This window comes from Notamacropus eugenii, chromosome 1, assembly GCF_028372415.1.
Source record: "Notamacropus eugenii isolate mMacEug1 chromosome 1, mMacEug1.pri_v2, whole genome shotgun sequence".
Taxonomy (NCBI): Eukaryota; Metazoa; Chordata; class Mammalia; order Diprotodontia; family Macropodidae; genus Notamacropus; species Notamacropus eugenii.
Window position 1 is genome coordinate 515,306,172 of NC_092872.1, and position 22,650 is coordinate 515,328,821.

At 39.0% G+C, this 22,650-nt stretch overlaps 1 protein-coding gene across 7 annotated transcripts in view; it reads left to right on the forward strand.

Moving 5' to 3' along the window:
• The window catches only part of NFATC2 (nuclear factor of activated T cells 2), a 190,241-nt gene that overhangs the window by 155,408 nt on the left and 12,183 nt on the right, over positions 1-22,650 (forward strand). The window contains exon 10 of one of the 7 annotated variants that reach the window (XM_072633543.1): positions 15,091-15,178. The exons of 5 other annotated variants lie outside the window; for them this stretch is intronic. In XM_072633543.1, the coding sequence (XP_072489644.1) occupies positions 15,091-15,134 (44 nt within the window). In that variant the 3' untranslated portion in view covers positions 15,135-15,178. Of the gene's footprint in view, positions 1-15,090; positions 18,283-22,650 lie in introns of those variants that run through there. One more of the 7 variants, XM_072633544.1, reaches the window with a different exon arrangement.

Below are 22,650 nucleotides of genomic sequence, written 5' to 3' on the forward strand. Positions count from 1 at the left end.
AATAGCTTTCTAGGCTAGACAAGTGTGGAATTATGACAGCTTGTTGGATACCCAATTTTTAAGTTGTTACCAGGTCAAGAGGGAGCATGGTATAATAATAGGTATTTATATGGCACTTTAAAGGTTGCCATTTGCTTCAGATTCATTATCTCATTTGAACCTCACAACAACTTACCTTATGTACTGCAGCTATTATTATTCCCATTTAACAGATGAGGAAACTGAGGCTCAGAGAGTTTAAGTAATTAGTTCAAGATCTTCTAGCTAGTATGTGTCAGACATAGGATTTGAACTCAGCTCATTTGAATCCAGCACTCAATCTCCTGAACAATGATGGGAAAAATTTAGAACTCAGAGTCAGAAAGGACTCAGGTTTAAAACCCATTTGCAACGGTTACTAATAGTATGACTGTAAACAAATCACAATCTCTCTGGCCCTTACTTGTCCACCTCTGTAACATCCACCACAGCGGTAGCTAGATGATGTAGTGGATAGAGTGCTGGGCTTGGAGTCAGGAAATCTCCCTAAGCTGAAATCAGATCACTAGAAATGAGAACTATGGCTCCTAAGGCCTGTTGTGAACATCAACTCATTTTGAGTCATCTGGGGTTATACATATATACATACATACATACATACGTGTGTATGCAGCTAGGCAGCTCAGTGGATAGACCACTGGGCCTACATTCAGGAAGACCTGAGTTCAAATGTGCCCTCAGATACTTAATAGGCATGTGATCCCTGATAAGTCACTTAACCTCTGTTTGCCTTAACCCACTGGAGAAGGAAATGGCAAACCACTCCAGTAGTGTTGCCAAGAAAACCCATGGGCAGTACTGGTGTCCATGGGGTCATGAAGAGTCAGATGTGACTGAGCAACAACATGTGTATATGTACATATAAACACATGGGTAAACATGCATATGCACACATATATTAATAATATATGAATATATTATATATGTGTTGTAACAATAAATATATGTTCACATATTATTCTACATACATGCACATATAATACATGCATGTTAGTTTATATATCATTTAATATGCATTATAACTGTATATTATTTTCTACAATAAGCCTCTGACAGGGAATAATACCAGCTATAACCTCAAATCCTTGAGAAAACCCCAAAGTTTGTGCCTATAACCCATGCCTTGTAGAAAAGCTGAGGGGTCTCTGTTTTTGTTTTAGGTGTTATAATGATGCAAAGTATATGTTTCCTAGCATTGGTTTGAAACGACATATGATATGGACCCTCTAATTGCCTCAACTTTTTCTTATTCTTCTTAGCTCTTACCCTCTGTTTCCCAAAACCTAACAAGACTAAACAAACCCATTTGAACTGGTCTAGGTGTTACAACCATCGATCCATCTTTTAAATCTGCCTGCCATATTTTAATCTATATAATGCTTGTATCGGTAACACTCTGAAAAGCCTAAAACGAAAGCATTCTCAGCTCCCTTGGGCTAGTCCCCTCCTCCTGTTCTCATACTAAATGCTCACACTAAGGCACTGGACTCCTTCTGTGCCTGGGCAAATTCCCTGAGATGTCCCATCTGCTTTCATGGAGAGAAGGTACTTGTTTAGTCCAAAGTCTTACTTGATTGGTCAGAACTTTAGGTTAAAGTCACCGAATGAGGAAAGTGGTGTATCTTATTTAAATAGAATGGGGTTAGATATGGGACCGGCAATATCACCAGCGCAGGAAACTTCTAGTGAAGAACTTCCTCTATGAATGTGGTGCAGCACCTTGTCTGCAAGTTAGTCTTTGGAGAGTTACTTAGAACCCTGGGAGGCTCAGTGATTTACCCAGGATCACACAGCTAGCATTTGAGCCAGGCGGGTCTCTCTGCCTCTGAGACTGGCTCTCGATTAACTAACTATGCTGTACTGCTTCCCATTCACATTCTAGTAACAGTTATTTAAATCAATAAGAACGACATGACCCTTATTGGTGCCAGGAGTACTCAGCATGACCATGTCCTGCACCAATGTTAAAACAGTGCCATCTACACTGTAACATCAAAACTTCCTTGCAAAAGCAGTTTGTGACAGAATGCAGTATCAAGTCTCATAGAAGAGGATCAGCCTGAGAGGAAGAAAACAGAGCTTAGATTTAAGGATCAGAGAAAAACAGCATGATGTTCCTCTGTAGGAATTGAATTAAATTATTTTTGAAGGTGCCTTTGGAGACAGAACATCTTTGAAATCTCTCCATGTTGAGGTTTTTTTTATTCTTGGTGAGTAGTTATCTTTGTTTTACAGAAACTCTTCTTCTAACTGATTATCACCTTTGCCTCTTACTTAAAATCAAAATTTCAGAACCAGTGATGCTTACTCATTTTGAAAGTTGTTGACTGTTTGTGATGTTGCCCCGTAATTTTTCTCGTAACCTCAGACAACTTGCTGATAAGAGGGCTGGGGAGTTCTTAGCTCTGTGGAGGCCCAGGCCCTGGGCTGGTTTCCTGAGGTCTTTAGCTGTTCATAGAGTTTCAGTGAAATGTCCTAAGATTCAAGAGCCTGAGTTCAATCAATGCAGCAGCTACAAGGGGCCCTGATGAGGAGGTGGAGAAGGAGGTGAGAGGTTGATTTTAACTGTACATGACAAACCTCAGCCCCTGCCTAATCAATTCTAAAAAGATATAAATACCAGTGAAAGTGTTTTGTTGAAAGAAGTGGACAGGATGTTCATTCTTAATATAGTGTAATTTAGTTAAAGAAGTATGAAACGGAGGGTGATAGGGAGAGGCTGAGAAGAGTAAGACATGATCTCTGTCTCTGTCTCTGTCTCTGTCTCTCTCTCTCTCTCAGCAAACAGGGATAAGTGACTTGCCCAGGGTACTAGATCGTAAGTGTCTGAGACTGGATTTGAATTAAGTCATGTTGTTTTACAAGGAGTTCAGTCTTGTTGGACATCACAAGTTGCCATATAGATTAAATGACAGCTAATTGTTGTGTGTAGAGCAGCTAGATGGTACAGTGGATAGAGCCTGTAGGTAGAAAGACTCATTTTCCTGAGTTTGAAACTGGCCTCAAACACTTAGTAACTGTATGACCCTGGACGCTTGTTTGCCTCAGTTTCCTCATCTGTAAAATGAGCTGGAGAAGGAAATGGAAAACCATTCCAGTATCTTTGCCAAGAAAATCCCAAATGGGGTCATGAAGAGTTGGACATGACTAAACGATAACAGCAACAGATTAAACTACTAGAGGTCAATATAGCGATCGTGTCTGCCTCAGTTTCCTCATCTGCAAAAAGAAGGGATTGGACTTCATGGTCCTTTATCTCTCAGTCTATGATCATATATATTGGACTTTGAAAGATATATTAATTTTGGATTTTTTTTAAAAGAAGAAAATAGGAAGGGCCATTCAAGATATTCTGAGCTCTAATAAGATAATGTTATGCAAAGTGTTTTGCAAACTTTAAAACACTAGATAAAAGGCATCATCTTTGTGGTGTTGTTACTAGCCCAGGAAACTATCTGAGCCAAGGTGTGGAGGTGGGAATGAGCATGTTGTTGTAAGAAGAATCAGTAACAGCAAAAAGGGAGGGGTAGTGTGTTGTTACCTTTCCTCGTCCCCCTGTTTCTGAGTGGCTAAATATTTTTTTCTCTGAATCAACTAGATTTGGTTTTCAATTAAATTTCATTTTTGGTTTGTACCCAGATCCCTGGACAGGCTTTTAAATCTGAAAACAGCATAAAGATCTTTTCAATGGGATGAGGAAGAAACTTAGGATGGATTCGATGATGTGTTAGTCATTTTTATCCATACACCTCAGTGATATGTTTAAGGAACAATAAGGAGTTTATGAAAAAGATGCCAGGCCTGGGAGACAGGAGACCTGAAGTTAATGGTTCTGGCTGTCTTATTTGTCTGATTTTGGAAAGGTAGAGGCTAGAGGAGCTAAAACCAGAGGGCATGTTAGAGATCTATTCTAACTCTTCATTTTCCAGGTGAGTTACTTACTCTCTGCAACTCCATCTGTCAAAGATACGCGTTTACCTTACCTACCTCTAAAGGTGGTTGTGAGTATCAAAGGCAGTGATTGAAGGGAGAGTACTTGGGTAAAAGTTTTTAAAGCACTAGATTGCTCTTAAGGTGGTGTTTTATAAAGGCAGTAGTTAGGAGTGGAGGCTTTGGGGATGCATCATCTAGTGGCTTAGAGGCACTATGTCTTTTAGGATTGTCTGTTTTCCAATTTTGGCAAATCTTCCTGGGCCCCTATGAGCTATAATAAAATAAAGTAAAAGGGATGGGTCCATGGAACAAACTCAAGAAATTTAGTAAGAGAGCATACATCATTTGCTCTGACTTTGAAGGATTGACATTACAGATCTGGGTCCTCCTGTTATCTCCACCCATTCCTGTCAGGCTAGAGCCAGACTCTTGTTGTTACCTGTCTAAGAACCTTCAAGTACAAGCTTCTAGATGAAGGATCTGTCTTACAGAGTAATCATACACCCTGCAGGTGCATGTTTCTCATAGTACAGTTAGGCTGACTCTGCGAAGGGGGTACTTTTTGCATAGGGCCTGTGTCATCCGTGATAAGGAAGGCCTCCAAGTGAGGACCCTCTAGGTCCATGAGACTCACTTGCAAGACTATATATAGAGGAATGTTGGGAACAAAGGAAGACAGGATCTCTTGCTGAATGATGTTGGTATTGGTACTTTGGGTACCTTTACTTTGACAGTTATTGAGTACCTAACTTTTATTCAGGGGCAGCAGTGGGATATGGAAAACGTCCTAACTTTAGACCCATAGGAGTTGGGTTAAAAATCCTGCCTCTGCCACTTACTACCTATATGACCTTGATTGAGCAAGTCCCTTAAACTCTCTGGGCTTCCATTTTCTTCTCTGAAAAATGAGGAGATTGGACTAGATGGCACTGACACACTATCCTCTGAACCACCTAGCTGCCCATGAAACAATTAGAGAACAATAAAAGAAAGTGTTTAATCAAGAGCTAAATTACACTTGTAAGTGTTTAAATTGCAAGGGTTATTCTAAGTGACCTATTCTGATTATAGAATTTAGAAAAGGTGGAAAAGGGATTATGGATTTCTTGGACTGATTTTGAACCATTATATCATACTACTCTGTCTCTTCCCAAAGTCTGGATTTGTTCTAGTAGCAAATGTTGTTGATTTTGTTTTGTTGTTTTTGTTTTTTATTTCCATTTTGTTAAAAACTTATTGCGCAGTTCCTGTCTGGTGACTACCATTGCCTTTTGGCAGGGGGTGTAAGCCAGGCTGTGATGAAGCTGTAGAATGATGAAGGAGAGAGCTGTGGTTTGTTTAGAATGCTTTCCTGCCTGCTGCTGCTATTTCGAGACCTTGTGGTCTCCAGTGTCTTGCTCGCTGCGTGATAGTTAGGAGAGGGTGAGCTGAGCTGCCATAGAATCTAACTGCGCCCAATTGGAATAACTCAAAGTATGAAATATTAGATTTAAGTCATTTTCCAAGCCCTTTATCTCAGGACAAAGTGCTGCCTTTATGATAACTCTCCTGATGCTTCAGAAGTACATGGACTCAGTCTTTTTCGTCCAGTACTGCTATGCAACTTGATCTGTCATATTCCTGAGTCCTCTATAATAATTTTTATGAGTATCAACATTAAACAATTTAAAATATAATAAAAAATCACATTTAGATAGTACTTTTTGAAGCATTCTTTCACCTCAAAACAAATCTTGGTGGCAACAGTTATTGTATTTTAGAAATGAAGGAAGTGTTTATTAAGTACCTACTATGTACCAGACCACTGTGCTGAACACTTAACAAATATTATTTCATTCAATTTTTTGATCCTCACAACGACTCTGGAAAGTAGATGTTATTATTAGTCCCATTTTACAGTTGGGGAAACAGAGGCAGACGGTGGTTAAGTAACTTACCTAGGGTCACATGACTAGGAAATGTCTGAGGTCAGGTTTGAACTTGGGTTTTCCTGACCCTAAGCACAGTGCTCTGCCTTCTATATCACTTAGTTCCTTCACTGAATTTGAAGAAAGAGGATTTGAGTTCAAATTTGGTCTCAGATACTATCTGTGTGACCTTGGACAAGTCACTTCAACATTGAACTTCAGGTTCCTCAAATGAAAGATGAAGATGCTATATTTGATCACCTCTCAGGGTCTTTCTCACTCTAAATCTATGATGCTAACCCAATACAAGTATTATTTTTCCCATTTCACAGATAACAAAATTAAGTTTCAGAGAGGTTGTAGCTACCCAGCCTCACAAAGTTATAAAACCTCAGAGCCAGGACTTATGTCCCAGTCTTTTGACTTCAAAGTCCAGCACTCTTTCTGCTCCAATATGCTCTGAAACATAGGAGTCATAGATATAGACCTAGAAGGAAGCTTAAAAACCATAAAGTCTAATTCCACCCCCTTTTAACAAATGAGGAAACAGGCACAGTAAATGTCTGAGTCAGGATTCCAATCTAGGTCTTCTTGACTCTAAGCCCAGTGCATTCTCCCACAGTGCCATCTACTGTTTTTCCCTGTGTCTGGGCCTGCATAGCTGTGTATAATGCTCTTTATCCTATAGATTTGTCAAGAAATTCGGGACATGCAGTCACACACAGTGATCACTTTATATTTGCAGTAACTGTGGTTGTTTAGCTCTTTCCCTTGGTAAGGGGTAATAGGACATTGGTACCTATTAGTGAATCATACACTGATCTCATAATTGTTACTCTAAAGACTTTCAGCATACTTGCCTCAGTTCTTTGTCATGTGACACAAACCAGCAAGCCAATCCCTGATCTAGCACCCTAGTAGGAAATAAGAGTAGTATTAAAAACAAAGTAGAATTCTTGCTCTTTAGACAGAAAACATTGGCAAATGATGCTATGCCAATAACACTGTCACTTACTGCTGCTTTTTAGGAACCGCTAGGAACCTGATGGTCCTGTGCAGGGGCCATTTTCTCTTCTATGCTTGACCTCTTGTGGTTCAGTAGTTTATAGCACATATTCTGGAGTGTCTATTTCAGAAAAAAATTGTAAGAACAGAGGCAGTGTCAAGTTTGATTTTTCTAAGTGCCTCCCTTTCAGAAAAATATAATCTATTTTTGGATGCACACCTAGTAGTGGTGTTGTTAAATCAAAGGGTATGTACAGTTGTATAGCCCTTTGCTCATAGCTCCAAACTGGTCTAAAGAGTGGTTGAATCTGTTCAGTACTCCACCAACAATTCATTAAGTCTCATTTTTTCCCACATCCCCTTCAACATTTATAATTTTTCTTTTCTGTCCTATTAGCTAGTCTAATAGGAATGAGGTAGTACCTCAGTATTGTTTGAATTCCTCCAGTCAATAGCGATTTAAAGCATTTTTTCATATGGTTTTGATAGCTTTGATTACTTCATCTGAAAACTGTTCATATCTCTTGGTCACTCATCAATTGGGGAATATCTTCTATTTATATAAATTTGACTCAGTTCTCTAGATATTTGAGAAATGAGGCTTTTATCAGAGAAACTTTCTTCAAAAATTTTTTCATAGTTATGATCACTAAATGTATTTTCCCTCCATTCTATTTCTCCCTTGTAATTTATTCTCTTTGCTCTCCCCTTTCATTCTGTCCCTCCTCAAAAGTGTTTTGCTTCTGACTACCACCTCCCCCCAGTCTTCCTTTCCTTCCATCACCCCTCTCCTGCTTTCCTGTAGGCTAGATAGATTTCTATACTCAATTTAGTGTGTATATTATTCCCTCTTTGAGCCAATTCTGAGAAGAGTTAGGTTCACTCACTCTCCCTCAACACCTCCCCCCCATTTTCCTCTCTACTATAAAAGCTTTTTCTTGCTTCTTTTATGTGAAATAATTTACTCCATTCTACTCCCTCTCCCATTCTCCCAGTGCATTCCTCTTTCTCACCCTTAATTTTTTTTTTTAGATATCATCCCTTCATATTCAAAATACACCTGCATCCTCTATCTGTATATACTACTAATTGCCCTAATAATGAGAAAGTTTTTTAGTTTCAGGTATCATCTTCCCAAGTAGGTGTAAATAGTTTAACCTTATTAAGTGCCTAATGACTTCCCTTTCCTGTTTACCTTTTTATGCTTCTCTTGAATCTTGTATTTAAAGGTCAGTTTTTCAATTCAGCTCTGGTCTTTTCATCAAGAATGCTTGAAAGTCTTCCATTTCATCGGATGTCCATTTTTCCCCCTGACAGATTATACTCAGTTTTTTTGGGTAGGTGATTCTTGGTTATAATCCTAACTCCTTTGCCCTTTGGAATGTTGTATTCCAAATCCTCTGATCCTTTAATATAGAAGCTGCTAAATGTGGCTTCATGATAATTGCATTGTTTCTTTCTGGCTACTTGCAATATTCTCTCCTTGATCCAGTAGCTCTGGAATTTTACTATAATATTTGTGGGAGTTTTCACTTTTGGATCAGGAGGTGATTGGTGGATTCTTTCAATTTCTGTTTTCCCCTCTGGTTCTAGAATATCAGGGCAGTTTTCCTTGACAATTTCTTAAAAGATGATATCAAGGCACCTTTTTTTCTTTATCATGGCTTTCCAATAACTTTCAAATTATCTCTCCTGGATCTATTTTGCAAGTCAGTTGTTTTCAATGAGACATTTCATTCTTTTGGCTTTGTTTTATTGTTTCTTGATTTCTTATAGTCATTAGTTTCTACTTACTCAATTATAATTTTTGAGGAATTTTCTTCAGTGAGCTTTTCTACCTCTTTTCCCATTTGACTAATTCTATTTTTCAAGGTACTCTTCTCCTCATTGACTTTTTGTTCCTCTTTTACCATTTGGCTTGTTTTGTTTTTTAAGGCATTATTTTCATTAGTACATTTTGTGCCCCTTTTACCAAGCTGCTGGCTTCTTTTCATAATTTTCTTGCATCGTTCTCATTTTTCTTCCCAATTTTTCTTCTACCTCTCTTATTTGATTTTTAAAATCCTTTTTGAGCTCTTCCATGACCTGAAATCAATTCATATTTTTCTTAGACACTTTGGATGTTGGAGTTTTGCCTGTGTTAGCTTTTTCTGAGTGTATGTTTTAATTTTTCTTGTCACCTGTAACTTTCTATGTCAGAATTTTTTTTCTGTTGCTTGCTTATTTTCCAGTCTATTTCTTGACTTTTAACTTTTTGTTAAAGTGGGGCTGTGCTTCCAGGGTGGAGGGTACACTGTCCCAAGCTTCAGGAGTTTTGTGCAGCTGTTTTCAGAGATACATCTGGGGACCTGTAAGTTTTCAATTCTTCCAAGGTAGTGTGATCTGAAAAGAGGCGTGTTTACTATTCTCCTGACCTTTGCTCTGGTCTGTGAGTGATCACAAGCACTCTATTGTGACGAGGATCCCTGCTTTACTGATGCCATAAGCTGTGGTGTGCTAGTGCTCTTTCTTGCCCTGGGAAAAAGAGCCAGGACTGAGACCCAGATCTGCCCATGGCCAAAGTAACAGATTACTGCCTCAAGTGCCAGCAAAGTGACCTCTGTATTCTTCTGATAATTTGTTCAACCCCCTTATCATCTTCAGAGCTATGGAAGCAGACACTCCTGCTGATTCATTGGCTCCAATACCCTGCTCCTGGTTTGCCGCGGCCCGATTTGTTCTGACGCAGCCTGCGCTGGACTGTGTTACATTTTCACCCAGATGTAACAGACTTTTCCTGCCAACCTTCTAAGTTGTCTTTGGCTGAAAACTATTTCACTGCATCCTTTTGTGGGTTCTGTTGATCCAGGAATGGTTTTATGGCATTATTTAAAGGTGTTCAGAGGGACTTTGGGGAGAGTTCAGGTGAGTCCCTGCCTTTTCTTTGCCATTTTGGCTATGTCACTGTAAATCATTTAAAAAAAAATTTTTCATTTATAAACAGAGCCTATTTTCTCTCACTTTCATCTCCTCCAATTGAAAAAGAAAGAAAACAACAACAAAACCTTTGTGATAAAAACACATAGTTAGGAAAAACCTGTTACCGCATTGTATAAGTCCAAATCTATGTCTCATTCAGAGTCTTGCGTCCACTACCTCTTTGCCAGGAGATTGGAGCACATTTCATCATTGTTGCTCCTGAATTGTGGGTTGGTCATTGCTTTGATCAAAGTTCTTAAGTCATTCAAAGTTGTTCGTTTTTACAGTGTTGTTGTTGTAGCATTTTTTCTCCTGCTTCTGCTCACCTCGTTCTGCATCAGTTCATAAAAGTCTTGCTAGGTCTCTCTGAAACTGTACCTTTTGCCATTTCTTAAAGCAAAATGATATTCCATTATGTTTTGATATCCCAGTTTTTTCAGCTCTTAATCATTTGGTTTCTACTGAACCTACTTTGGGATTGATTTCAGAGTGGGCAGACACAGTTAATTCTGTCTCTCCTCTTAAAAAAAATCCATTTAGTCTGATAATAGGTACTTATTTCTTATTTCAATATTTAGGGAAATAACATTGCTCTTCATTTTATGTGAAATAAATTCAGTTTCCTCTGCTACAGCAAGTTGTGCTTTATAGATTTTTATTAAGAGTGAGTTTTTATGAGTAGCACCATAGAACTAAACTTACAGCCAGGAAAATTTGAGTTCAAATCCTCTTTGTGTTACATACTGGCTGCATGATCCAGGGCAAGTCATTCAGTGCCCCCAACAACTTCCTAATACTCTTAAGTTGCAGATCAGGATCCCTGGAAGATAGTGTTCTTATCCCAGAGTTTCCTGTACTAATGAAATCATAGGTCTGGTTCCAAATTTTGTAGAGATCAGTGGTCCCAAATTCAAATTGTATATTTGTTTTAAGTTTAGAGCACTCATCTCATTGTACTACTGCTACCTAAATTTCTCTTTGTTTCTCTTCAAGCTGAAGATTTGACAAGCTGATCATATATTCTTTAGGAGAAATATCCAATTAATATACTTGGGAGTGGGAGGGTAGAATGACTTGTTGTAGTCCAATTGAGGGTTTGAGATCGTTGGTCTAGAACCATCCTTGGTATCTTCTTGGTCAAAGTAAAATAATAAAAAATGAAACTAAGAATAACATCCACAAAGTATTTCTCTTAGCTTACATCAAATGTCATCACATGTTGGGTATCACAGCAAATCTAGAATGAAAGAAATCCCTTTTCAGTGGCGAGCCATCCATCTGTGTTTTCCTGTATTTCTCTGAGACGGTTTTCAAAAGCTCTTTTTCCCCACTACAGAACTCTTTGCTATTTGCCAGTGGATCTAAGCTCTCCCTTTTGCTCACTGTTTTTTTTTTGTGTGTGTGTGTATGTGTGTGTTTGTGTGTGTGACTATCATAGAATCTCCTGATGAGAGATCAATGATAAAGTACCCAAACCCAATAACTGAACAGGAAGTTGTACTCAAAAATACAACGCTTTGCACAAATGGTAATTTTTCTTTTTTTCCTCAAGTTCCTGAAAGGGGGAGGGGGAGAGACATCTCCTGATATGGCAGCAGACCACATCAGCCATGGTAGAAATGATGATTAGAAGATTAAAATATAGGACCTAGACTTAAGGACTTCTTAGGTCCCTTCTGGTTCAATTCAATTCAATTCAGCCAATATTTATTAAGTTTTCACTACAAAACAAGGCTGTGTGGGGGATACAAAGATGGAAAATGATAGCCGCTGTTCTCCAGAAGGTAGAGGGAAGGTTCTGAAATTAAGGGGGACCAGGAAGGCTTCCTGTAGAAGGTGACAGATTAGCTGAGACGTGACGGAAGCCACGGAAGCAGAAAGGCAGAGATAATGAGGGAGAGAGGCCCAGGCACAAGGAACTAGCAGAGAAAATGCCCAGAGTTCAGAAGGGCTGTGTCTTATTCAAGGAATAGCAAATGTCTGCGAGACACCCTCTGCCATAGTGATGCTTCTGCACCTACTCAAAGCAGGCTAATAATACATTGCCTTGAATGTTTGCTTTCTGAACCATTCTACCGTATTGATCAAGCTTGGAAAGACTTTCCAGATCTGCCTGCCTGCTCTAGTCTTTCCTCTGTGAAGTCTCTTTGATCTGGTCTCCCCCTCTCCCTTCAGAAGTTCATGCCCTCCCTCTTCTCAAATCTCCTTATGTTTATCTCTGCTGTTCATGTCGTATATCCCAGTAGAATGTAAGCTCCTCGAGGACAGGGACTATTTTCTGTCTTGGCGTGTCTAACATCTAGCACAGTGCCCTGTATATAGAAAGTGCTTTGTAAGTGTTCAATTAAATTGAATTCTGAAATGCACTGCTGTCATTTCAGAATCAAATGGCTCTCGTTTCTTTTGGCATGACAAGAGATCTTTTAATAAATTGATTTCCTTTCACTTTTTTCCACTTGACAATTTATATGGAATCAAACATGTCTTTAATCCTGTACATGATTGCCTAAGAGAAGGATGAGACAGAAAAGAAGTGGGCACTGGGGATCTCCCTTAACCCATCCTTTATTGCCAGTGAAATTGCTCCATCACACTGTGGGAAAAGGACCATCCCAGCATTTTTGTTGAACTCGTGGACTTTGCATTTCTGAAAAACGGCAAAGAGAAAGCAAGGGTTTTGGCTTACCATGCACCCCTAAATGTTCATGAGGAGCCATAAACACTCTCCTGACCTTTAGGAATCATAGAATGTCAGAGATGAAGTAGCCTTAGATAGAGCATAGAATGTTGGAGTTAGGAGAGATCTTAGAACATGGAATGTCTAAGTTTTGAGTGTCCTTAGAAAATAGAATATCTGAGCTGGGAGGGACCTTAGAATGTAGAATGTCAAAGAACACAGAATGTTAGACTTGAGAGGGACCTTGGAATATAGAATGTCAGAGAACTTAAAATATTAGAGCATCCGAACTGGAAGGGCCCTCCCCATTTTAGCTCTTTTCCGTTGACCGTAGGCCTTACCTTAGCAGAGTAGTTCTGGTGATTATAAGCATGAGTAGTCTGATAACAAACAGTAGGTTTTCCTTTGGGGTCTGGGGGTAGCTAAACTGCTCCCTCACTAGTTTTCCCCTCTCTGTAGTGACTGGGCACATCCTCTGATGGGTAGTTAACATTCTTGTAAAATTTTCTAAAGAATTTGATTATAGTTATGTGGGATAAATCAAATGAAGCCACATCCTTAAATGTTCAATGGGATTTTTGCTTAATGAATTCTTTCAAGTCAACAAATATTTATTGGACACCTATTATATGAAAGGTTCTGTACTAGGTCATGGGCTACAAGGACACTGAAGACTGTCTTGCAGATGTATTGCATTTATGTATGCTACGAACAGGAGACAGAGTACCACTACTCATTTTGAGATCATAGGGTTGTAGATATGGAGCTAGGAGGGATCATGGAGGTCATTTAGCCTGCGTTCTGATTTTTCTGTTTAAAGCAGGCAGACATCATAGTATCATTGACTTTGAACTGGAAGGAACCTTAGTGGCCATCTAGATGAATTTCTCTTTTTCACATGTGAGAAAACTGAGATTCGGAGGCATTAAGTGACTTACCAAAGATTATACTGATGGGCCCATCTAGAGTCAAACTCAGATCCTTCGACTCCAAAACTAGCATTCATTCCATTGTACCACCGATCTTTGATGTCACCTACTTCAACCCCATCTTTTTTGAGATAAATAAGCAGCACTCACTAGTTTTTCCATACACATGCCTTAGCACAAGAAATAGTACACATTGGAGAGTCCATACAAAAGGATGCAGTTGCAGAAATAATTGGAAAGATAGATCTCATTTTAAGTTGGTCTCATCTATAACACAAAACATGCCCCTTGAGGATTTTTTTAAAGGCAAGTACCAGTGTTTCAGGCACCAGTGTATTAGGTACTCCTTCTGTCCTTGAAATAAATTTCTGATTCACATGACTGCACCAACAGTAATTAGTACAAACAATATTTGGGTCACATATGCAAAGAAATCAAATTGTGACAGTGTCTCTAAACCATATATTCAAAGATATGATTAAAATACACCTTTCTGAGCCAAACTTTGAAAAGATGTGTATATGTTGTAATGACTAAAATTACAATAAAAAATGAGGTACAAATTTGAAAGATATTAAATCAGGAAACTCCTTTTATTACTTTTTAAAAATTTTCTCTTTACTCTCATATTGCTATGATATTGAAAAATATTAACTTTGAGCTTGTTCATATTATCTGTGAAAAACAGGAAGGAAATATGCCGAGTCTTAAGAATTTGCATGACTTTAGTGGTTATATCAGTATAAAGGAGGAAACTGGGCCCATATGTATAATATCTTCATAGAATTCTCAAGAATAATTAAATGTAAGCGGGCCCCCACATGCATGTTATATTTCTATCGATGTGAATCAAATATCATAATGTATCTTTAAGGTACTGATGCTGGGAAGCTTAGAATGAGACAGAATAAATTGAGTGCTACTCTGAGCCTCCATAAGCCCAGTCTATCAAGTGAGGACTTGGCCAAAAGTCCTTTGCATATTTAGAGGTTTAGGATTGCATGAAATCACAGTTCTACAAAGACAGTGCTGCCCTATTTGACCAGATTCTATAAAGCCATATTCCTGATCATATCAACACTCCAAAATGTCTACCTTTTGTGAATTGTTTTCAAAAGCAACTCTCTTATCTTACTTGTTGCTTTCATGTTCTATGTATCTAGTAAAAAAGGGGAAGGGGGCAAACATGGTACTGAGTCTGGGCTTTCAAAATGACCAGTGGTTCAGTTTTGTCTGTGATCTGTAAGAGCCTGAGAGACAGCATGGCCTAGTAGATAGAGTGCTGCTGTGGAGCTGAAGTTCTACCTCTGACGTATACTACGTATGGACTAGTCACTTAATATCAGTGTCCCGTACAACTCTGGAAGACTCAAGTTGCAGAATGGTCACTGATCTGCATTAGGAGAGGCTAATTCTAACCCAAGGAGTCTCCTACAATCAGTCAGTCTGTAAATAGTTATTCAGCACTTACTCCAGGCACTGTGCTGGGATACTATGCCAGTGAAATTCCAGGCCTGGGCAAAACTTTATGGCTTGGATAAAGAGATGCCAATTAGACTTACAAAATGTGGCATGAGTTGCAAAAGTAACAGAGATCAAAGGTGATTTTTTTCTCAAAAATGGTTTTGCAAATCTTTTTCAGAGCTGATAGATACACACCTTAGCTGGATACAAAACATAATATGAAACAGAATGACTGTGATCTTTGATACGAGAATTCAAAGTTAAAGGTAACCAACATTTTCTGCCTTTTTCTCCAGCTGTGTGTTTTCTTAACCTTTTTTTTTCTCCAAAAGGCCCTCATGCCATATGTTCCCATGGATTAAAGACATTGTATTATTACTATTTCCCTTTCATCTCCAGGGATATAATTTATAGACAAACACTGTGGCGGGATTTGATATTGGAATTGCATGCTTCTTTAAATGGCACCCCTCGCCATTTACCATGACCGATTTACTGTCATGGAACAAGAGAACCCAAGCACATGTTTGTTTTGCAAATGCAGATAAACGTTTTCTTGTCATTGGAAGCTTGTGGCTGAGGGCCTGCCTCTATTTGCATGCATTTTACCAGTGTCCCCTGTGTTCAGTCAAGGAAGTGCCAAGGCTGTCAGTGGGATTTCTGCCTGTGGGAAAAACCTGCAGATGAGTAGGTCTCTTGGCCAGGTAAGAAAAGGAAACTGGGCTTCACTGAAACCAGGGCTGCCCCTAAACAATCTTTGCCATTTTTCTGTTCAGGTGATGCTAATAGCTCTATTTAGATGATTCATTGTGGGGATCTGTTGAGAGCCTTATTTCCATATATGTACCCCCTTCAACTCAGAAAACTGGTGTCTCCATGCTAACCTTCTTGCAGTAAAAGGGCTTCCTCTACGGTATTCTTTTATAAAGCTCTTCACTCAGGAGTTTCTGGTGGTTTTTTTTAATTTGCCAGATGGGGATAGTATTTGCTGGCATACCACCTCTCTTATTTGGACACATACTTGTGAAACCTAAGTTTTAGGAGGTTGTAAAATCTCACCCTGAAATGAAATTGTCTTCTATTTATTTTGATGTAAAGGCTACTCTTAATTATCCATGGTTTCTCCTATGTGTTTTCCACCTGGTCCATTGTCTTGGAGCTAAATTTTGACTCTAGGATGGCTTGCTGCAATTCTTCCCCCATCTCAACTACATACCGGGCTCCTGTGAGCCTTGGTCCATGCCCTGAGCAAATGCATCTTCCTTTCAGTATTATTCTGAGCCAAGTACAATTAGAAGGCTCAGACTGCCAGGGAAAAATCATATCATGCATCCCAAAGCCAAATAAGAAAGGCTTTAGGATTAGCCTTGCATAAACATGAATAATTGAAAGTTGGCTGTATATTTCAAGCTACCTTTTCTGTAGTGAAAAGAAAACTGAATTGGATGTCTGAAGACTTGGGTACCAAATCTCACTCCACTTCTTACTACTTGTGTGACTTGAGGCAAATCCTTTCCCATTTCGGGCCCTCAATTCTTTCATCTGTAAAATGATGGAATGGGACAACTGATCTCTAAAGTTTCTTAGAGCTCTCTATCTCATAATCCTCGGATGATATCTCTTATTCAGAACTTCCCAGGATGTTTTTCACAAGAGCTTTTCCTCAGTGTGCACATGAAAGTTCCTGTTGAATGGAAACCCCTGTATAAAAGTGATTCAGAGTTGACCTTTCCTTCCTTGGGGCCTGAATTGATATGCAAGCCATATTCAATTTAATTCAATTAAATTCAGCCAGTATTTACTAAGTCCTTACTATATATTGGGCACTGTGCTAGCTGAGATAAAGAGCAGGTCAATAAGGAGAATTGGTGACACAGTGGATAGAGCATTGGGCCTCCAGCCAGGAGGATCTGAGTTCAAATCCAGTCTCAGACACTTACCAGCTGTGTGACCCTGGGCAAGTCACTTAATTCTGATTGCCTCCTAAAGAAAAAAGTAAAAAAGAATTTATTAAATACTTACTGTGTGCTGGCACTATGCTGAGCATTGGGGATACAGATAAAGGCAAAAACAGTCCTTTTACTCTAGGGAGTTTACAATCCAGTGATGGAGATTTCATATGTATAACAGCTGGAAGAACTGGGTACGTTCTTCTGTGGGATTTGAACTGAGTCTTGAAGGAAATCAAGGAAACTAAGAGGCAGAGAAAAGACAGCATTCCAGGCATCAACAACAGCCAGTGCAAAGGCACAGAGATGGGAGATGTCATGTTGGAGAAATAGCAAATAGACCAGCATAGTTGGATTGGACAAAAGAAATGGTCCTTCTCCATAAGGAGCTCAAGGAGGGAAAGGAACATGTGCATAAATAACTAAATACAAAATTAATGCACGGTAACTACAGAGGGAATCAGGAAGCCTGCCTTTAAGTTGAACCTTGAAAGAAGTTGGGGATTCTAAGAAGCAGAGGTGAAGAGGGGAAGGTATTCCCATACCGGATAGAAAGCCCTTACAAAGGGACTGGGGTGGAAGAGAGAATGAGGTACATGGGGAGCTTCACATAGGCCACTTTGACTGGGAGATAGTGTGTAAAGGTGACTCATGTGTAATTGGTCTAGAGAGATAGTTTGGAGGCTGATTGTGGAGGGCTTCAGTGCCAAGCAGAGGTAGTTTTACTTAAGGGGCTGTAGGCCTAGGAAACAGGGGAATGGCCTAGTCAGGACTTTGTTTTTCTAAGAGCTAGAAAATGCTTACAGATAAATAGAAAGTCTTACCTCAGGGAGGTGCTGGAGGTGAGGGACAGCTAGTGAATTCCTCATCCCTAGAGCTCTTCAAAGAGAGGGTAGATGTCTACTTGTCAGGGATGTTAGAAAAAGTCTTCCTATTCATGAGACTAGGTAGTCTATGAGGCCGTTCCAGATCTGAGGTTCCCCACCCTGTGTGAGAAAGTAGATATACAGAAATCTGGAAGCTTGACTCTAGCCCCATGAATACTTCTCACACCTGTCCTAATGCTATAATCCTTGAATAATGTTTTTTAGAGGTAGTGGCATTGGCATAGTGTTTTTCTTCATCTAACAGTTCTGCAGTCCCCTATCTCAAGACCAGTGTTACCAAGTAGATGGTAAGTTTCCTGGTGGTTTTTGATTACCAAGTATCTTGATCTCATCTGATTGGAAATTTTTGTCATATATACTATTGATCTAATTCTAGATCACCCCTGAATGAAGGCTCCACCCCTGAAATAAAATCTTTTTGAAAGAAAAATAAAAGGATGGTATATGCTGAAAAACAATGCACACAATAGTCACATTTATTTATTTTTTTTAGCAGATATATCTGGTAGAAATATTTTTCCCCTGAAAGAAAATAAAAAAGCTTTTTTTTTTTTTTTTTTTTTTTTTTTTTTTTAACAAATGTAAGACACCATCCAAGGTAGGGAAACATACCTAGGAAAATGAGGAGGAGGTAAATAAGACCTAGTCACTTCTGTTTGTCCTCTGATCCCCTTTCTCTACCCCGCTTCTAAGTCAGACTTTTACTCAAATGCTAGGCTTACAAACTCTCTGGGCTTCACCTAGATCAGTTTCCCTCCCCTTCCCACTTCTTTATTGAGTTTCACTGAGCTCCTGGGTGCCGCTGCTGAGATGGGAGTGGCATATGCTGGACATGGGGACTCTTGGGAATCTCCCACCATCTTTCCCTCTGTAAGGGTCCTCTCCAGTGTTAGGGATGTTGGGGTCAGGGGAGTAGAGAATGATTGGATGATCTGGGTAGGAAAATGTTACAGGAATTGTTCTCAGAGCATGAGTTTAGCAGCCACATTTAGGTTTTACATAAGACATAAGGGAAAAATGTCATCTCTTCAGATCAGTACAGTTTCAGATGGTCATCATGGTTTAGGACTGTTATTTTTAAGTGTTTTTTAATGTGAAATATAAAAGAATCTTCTAAAGTTGTTATCTACTTCTCAGGTGATCCATATTATCCTTGAGTTGTCCTTTTCTTTATTCTTCGGGGCTGGGCAGAGGAGAGATTCTGGTACCCCTAACTGTGGTTGAGGGTGGTTCTGTCTACAGAGTGTTGATCTCAATCTAAGCTAGATTAAAATGACAGGAAGAACAGCTTTTGGTGACCGAAAGGCTTGGTAATGCTTTCCTAGGAACAAATACCCCAGATACCTTCATTCTCAGCCAAAACCCCATTTCTTTATTTTGAGATTTTTATTCAACCCTTCTCAACTAGGTTCCCTCCTCCCACTTTACTGCCTCTCAGTGGTACTCTTGTCTCTGACATTTAAAGAGTGATGAGTCACAGAATGGGGCCTGGTCAGGGAACAAAATTTAACTGGAGAAATTTTCACTTTGCCTCACTTATCTCCTCTGCTCAAAGCCAATGTGGCCCAAACTCTGCAGGCTGCTCCCCTAGTCCAGGCCCTTATTTGTTGTTCGCTGGATTATTTTAAAAGTGTGCTGGTAGGTCTTGCCACTCTCTCCTTCCTTGCATCCTTCTTATCACTGGCAGAATCTTTCTTATGTGTAGATCTGCTTATAGATCTCCTTTGACCAAAACCCTTTGGTTGTTCCCTGAATGTCTAACAAATAAAGTTGTTTCTAGCCTGACATTCAAGGCTCTCAACAATTTAGTATTGCCCTATTGTTCCAAACATTTCAGAGAGGTGCCTAGTACTTTTTCTATACTTTAGTACCTTAGAAAGATGAAAAATTCATTTAAATGCTCATTTACTATGTGCTAAGCACTTTGAATACAAATATAAGCAAAAATAAAGATACTTCTTGATCTTAATGGGAAGGACAATCCATAAAATGGAGCAGGCAAGACTGGTTTGAACGATTCCTCAAATGGAGGTTCTGAGAAGGGACACACTGATTAGAGGAGGAACTTGTAAGAGTGGAAGCCTCTTCCTGGAATGTCGAAGTCCAGCGAGTCAGGAGACCTGGACCTTCCTTTCTTCTCTGACATGCCCTGAATCTTCCATCTTTGGGCCTCTGCTCACGCTATCTCCTTATTGCTAGAAAGTCTTTCCCACGCATTCACTACTACTTGTTGAACCCAATCTTTAAAGGCCAAATTAAGTGCCCATTCATTTCTTCCATGCAGCCTTCTCAGATCACTCAAGTTGATAATGACTTTCCACCTCTCCTGCCCTACTCCTGCCTCAGACATCACACAGACCACTGCATGCTTATTCTGTATTATTTTGTAATAGCTATTTTTGTATATGTTGTAGCTTTCCACTGGATAAGGAGCTTCATGAGGGCAGGATTTAGTTTTTCTATAACTCTTTACTGGCTTTGGCATCTAACCTAGTGCTCTCTACATTGTAAGCACTAAACAAATGTTTGTGCAATTCAGATTTATTGAACTAGACTCCAGGGTGAATTCTGTATTCTTCATTGTCAACTAATTTCTTATCCTTACTAGGCTAATTTCATTCTTTCCACAGTGGGTTCATTAGCTCTTTAACAAGGAAGAATTATAGTTGAAAGGCCTTGATTACTTCATCTGTAAAATGAGGCAGTAGGACTTTCACCATTAAGTCTTATAAGTAACTTAGAAAAACTGCTTAACTTTGGTCATGTTCTTAGGGTGTCACATCCAGGAAGCTCTGGGTATACACCTATTCCTTTCACTGGGTGTACTTATCCTTGGTCTTTGTGACTAAGGGTTCCCATCTTCTTTGATCCCTCTCCAAAATTCGTTTATCCTTAGGGGCTTGCAAAATTTGCTTGAGAAAATAATACCATGTGCTGGGCCCAGAATGGACAGCTCTCCAGAGCAAGTCCAAGTTTCTGACTCAGCCATGAAAATCTGAAGTTCCCATGCCCCTTAATTTGAAAAAGCAGAACTAAAAATGTAATAAAATGAAGTAAGAGGCAGATATCCAGGAGGGTGAATTCCAAAGAGGAACACAACTTCCCTTCTCCTGCCCTTTGGGAAGGATGTGCTGGTAAATGGATAACATTGGCTCCCTGGAAAAAATATGTATATATTATATATTTTTAAAAGTGTAATCTTCATTATTAACACTTTTGCCATCACTTTCTTAAGTCTAAATACTCAGAAAAGCAATAAATTAAGCCCTGATTTGTAGCATTTGCCAATTTTCAAAGTGTAAATGCTCATACTGAAAATTAAAAATTGACTCTCTTGAGCAAGGTTGAGATAATTTCAGCTCATCCCTTATACAGGTTGGCTATGGACTTATGAGGAGAAATGTTATGTATAAGTTGGTAAGAACATAGCATTATGGATCAGGACATTTTTGAAATAAATTTATCAATCCAGCAACAAGCATTTATTAAGCATCTACTATGAGCAAGAAAAAACTCATAAATTTCCCTCCTCTTTTTTTTTCTTTAAAGAGACTGATCATAAGATCATAGAATTTAGGACTTAGCCCCATCTAGTCCCACCCTTCCTTTTAGAGGGAAAAAACTGAGGCCCGGAGAGGGAAAATAACTTGTCTAAAGCTATAGAAGTACTTAGTGACAGAGTCAAGATTTGAATTTGGGTCCTTTGACTTAAGTCCAATGTCTTAGTCACACTTAGCCTCAGTTCAATGAGCAATTATTTGTTTTAAAAAGTATTTGATTGATTGATTGATGTATCTACTTATGGTATTAATTTTTAAAAGTTTTAACTTCCAAATTCTCTCCCCCTCCCCAGTCATTGAGAAGTTGAGCAATATATTAATTATATAGGTGAAGTCATGCAAAACATATTTCTATGTTAGCTATGTTATGAAAGAAAGACAAGAAAAATAAAGTAAAAAAGTATAATTCAATCGTTACTCAGAGTTTATCAGTTCTCTCTCTGGAGGTGGATAGCATCTTTCATTGTCTTGAATCATTGTCTTGATCAGAATAGTGCGGTCTTTCACAGTTGATCATCCTCACAGCATTGCTGTTACTGTGTTCAGCATTGTCCTGGTTCTGAACAAGCGCTTATATTTTCAGTGCCTACTTTGAGCAAACCCTCCTGGCTTCATCGATTCACCTCCAGACTTCCATTACACTGAGGCTAGATAGGAAATTGCTGCAGCAAAAAAATGTGTATTCTTCCTAGGCTGTCACAAAACATATATCCTTCTTTGCACACAGTGGGGAATATAAGCTCTAAAGAGGAGCCAGTTCAGTTTAGCAGAAAGAAGCAGAGACAGACTCAGACCAACCTAAGTTCAAATCCTGGCTCTGACACTTATTAATTCTGGTAAAGTCATTTCAGTTTCTTCATCTATAGAGTCGAGCTAATAATACTGAGAAATAGTTGTGAGGAAAGTGCATTAAAACCCTTAAAGCACATAGAAATGGGAGTTATTAGAATTATAGCATAAAGAGTTTTTAAAACAACTTTAAGCAGTTTCGCTATATTTATTATTGTGATGAACCTTCTTATATTATGGTCATACACCTATATTCAAACTGGGAGAGAAAAAGTTTTTTTAAAACAGCATGCACAAATTAGAGGAATAAAGCCTGGTTCTCATCCAGAGCTATGTACACTTTTCTTTGTCTTTCTGACTCCCAGCAAAATCACTCCCATAAAACGCAAACCCCCAAAACCCTCATAGAAAGCATCACCATTATAATAAGAACCCTAATTCTGTTTCAAATGAGATAACATATGTAAAGTGCTTTGCAAACCTTAAAATGCCAGTTGCTATTATTATTTTCCAGCTGAGGAAATGGAAGTTGAGAGAGGCTAAGTGACTTGTC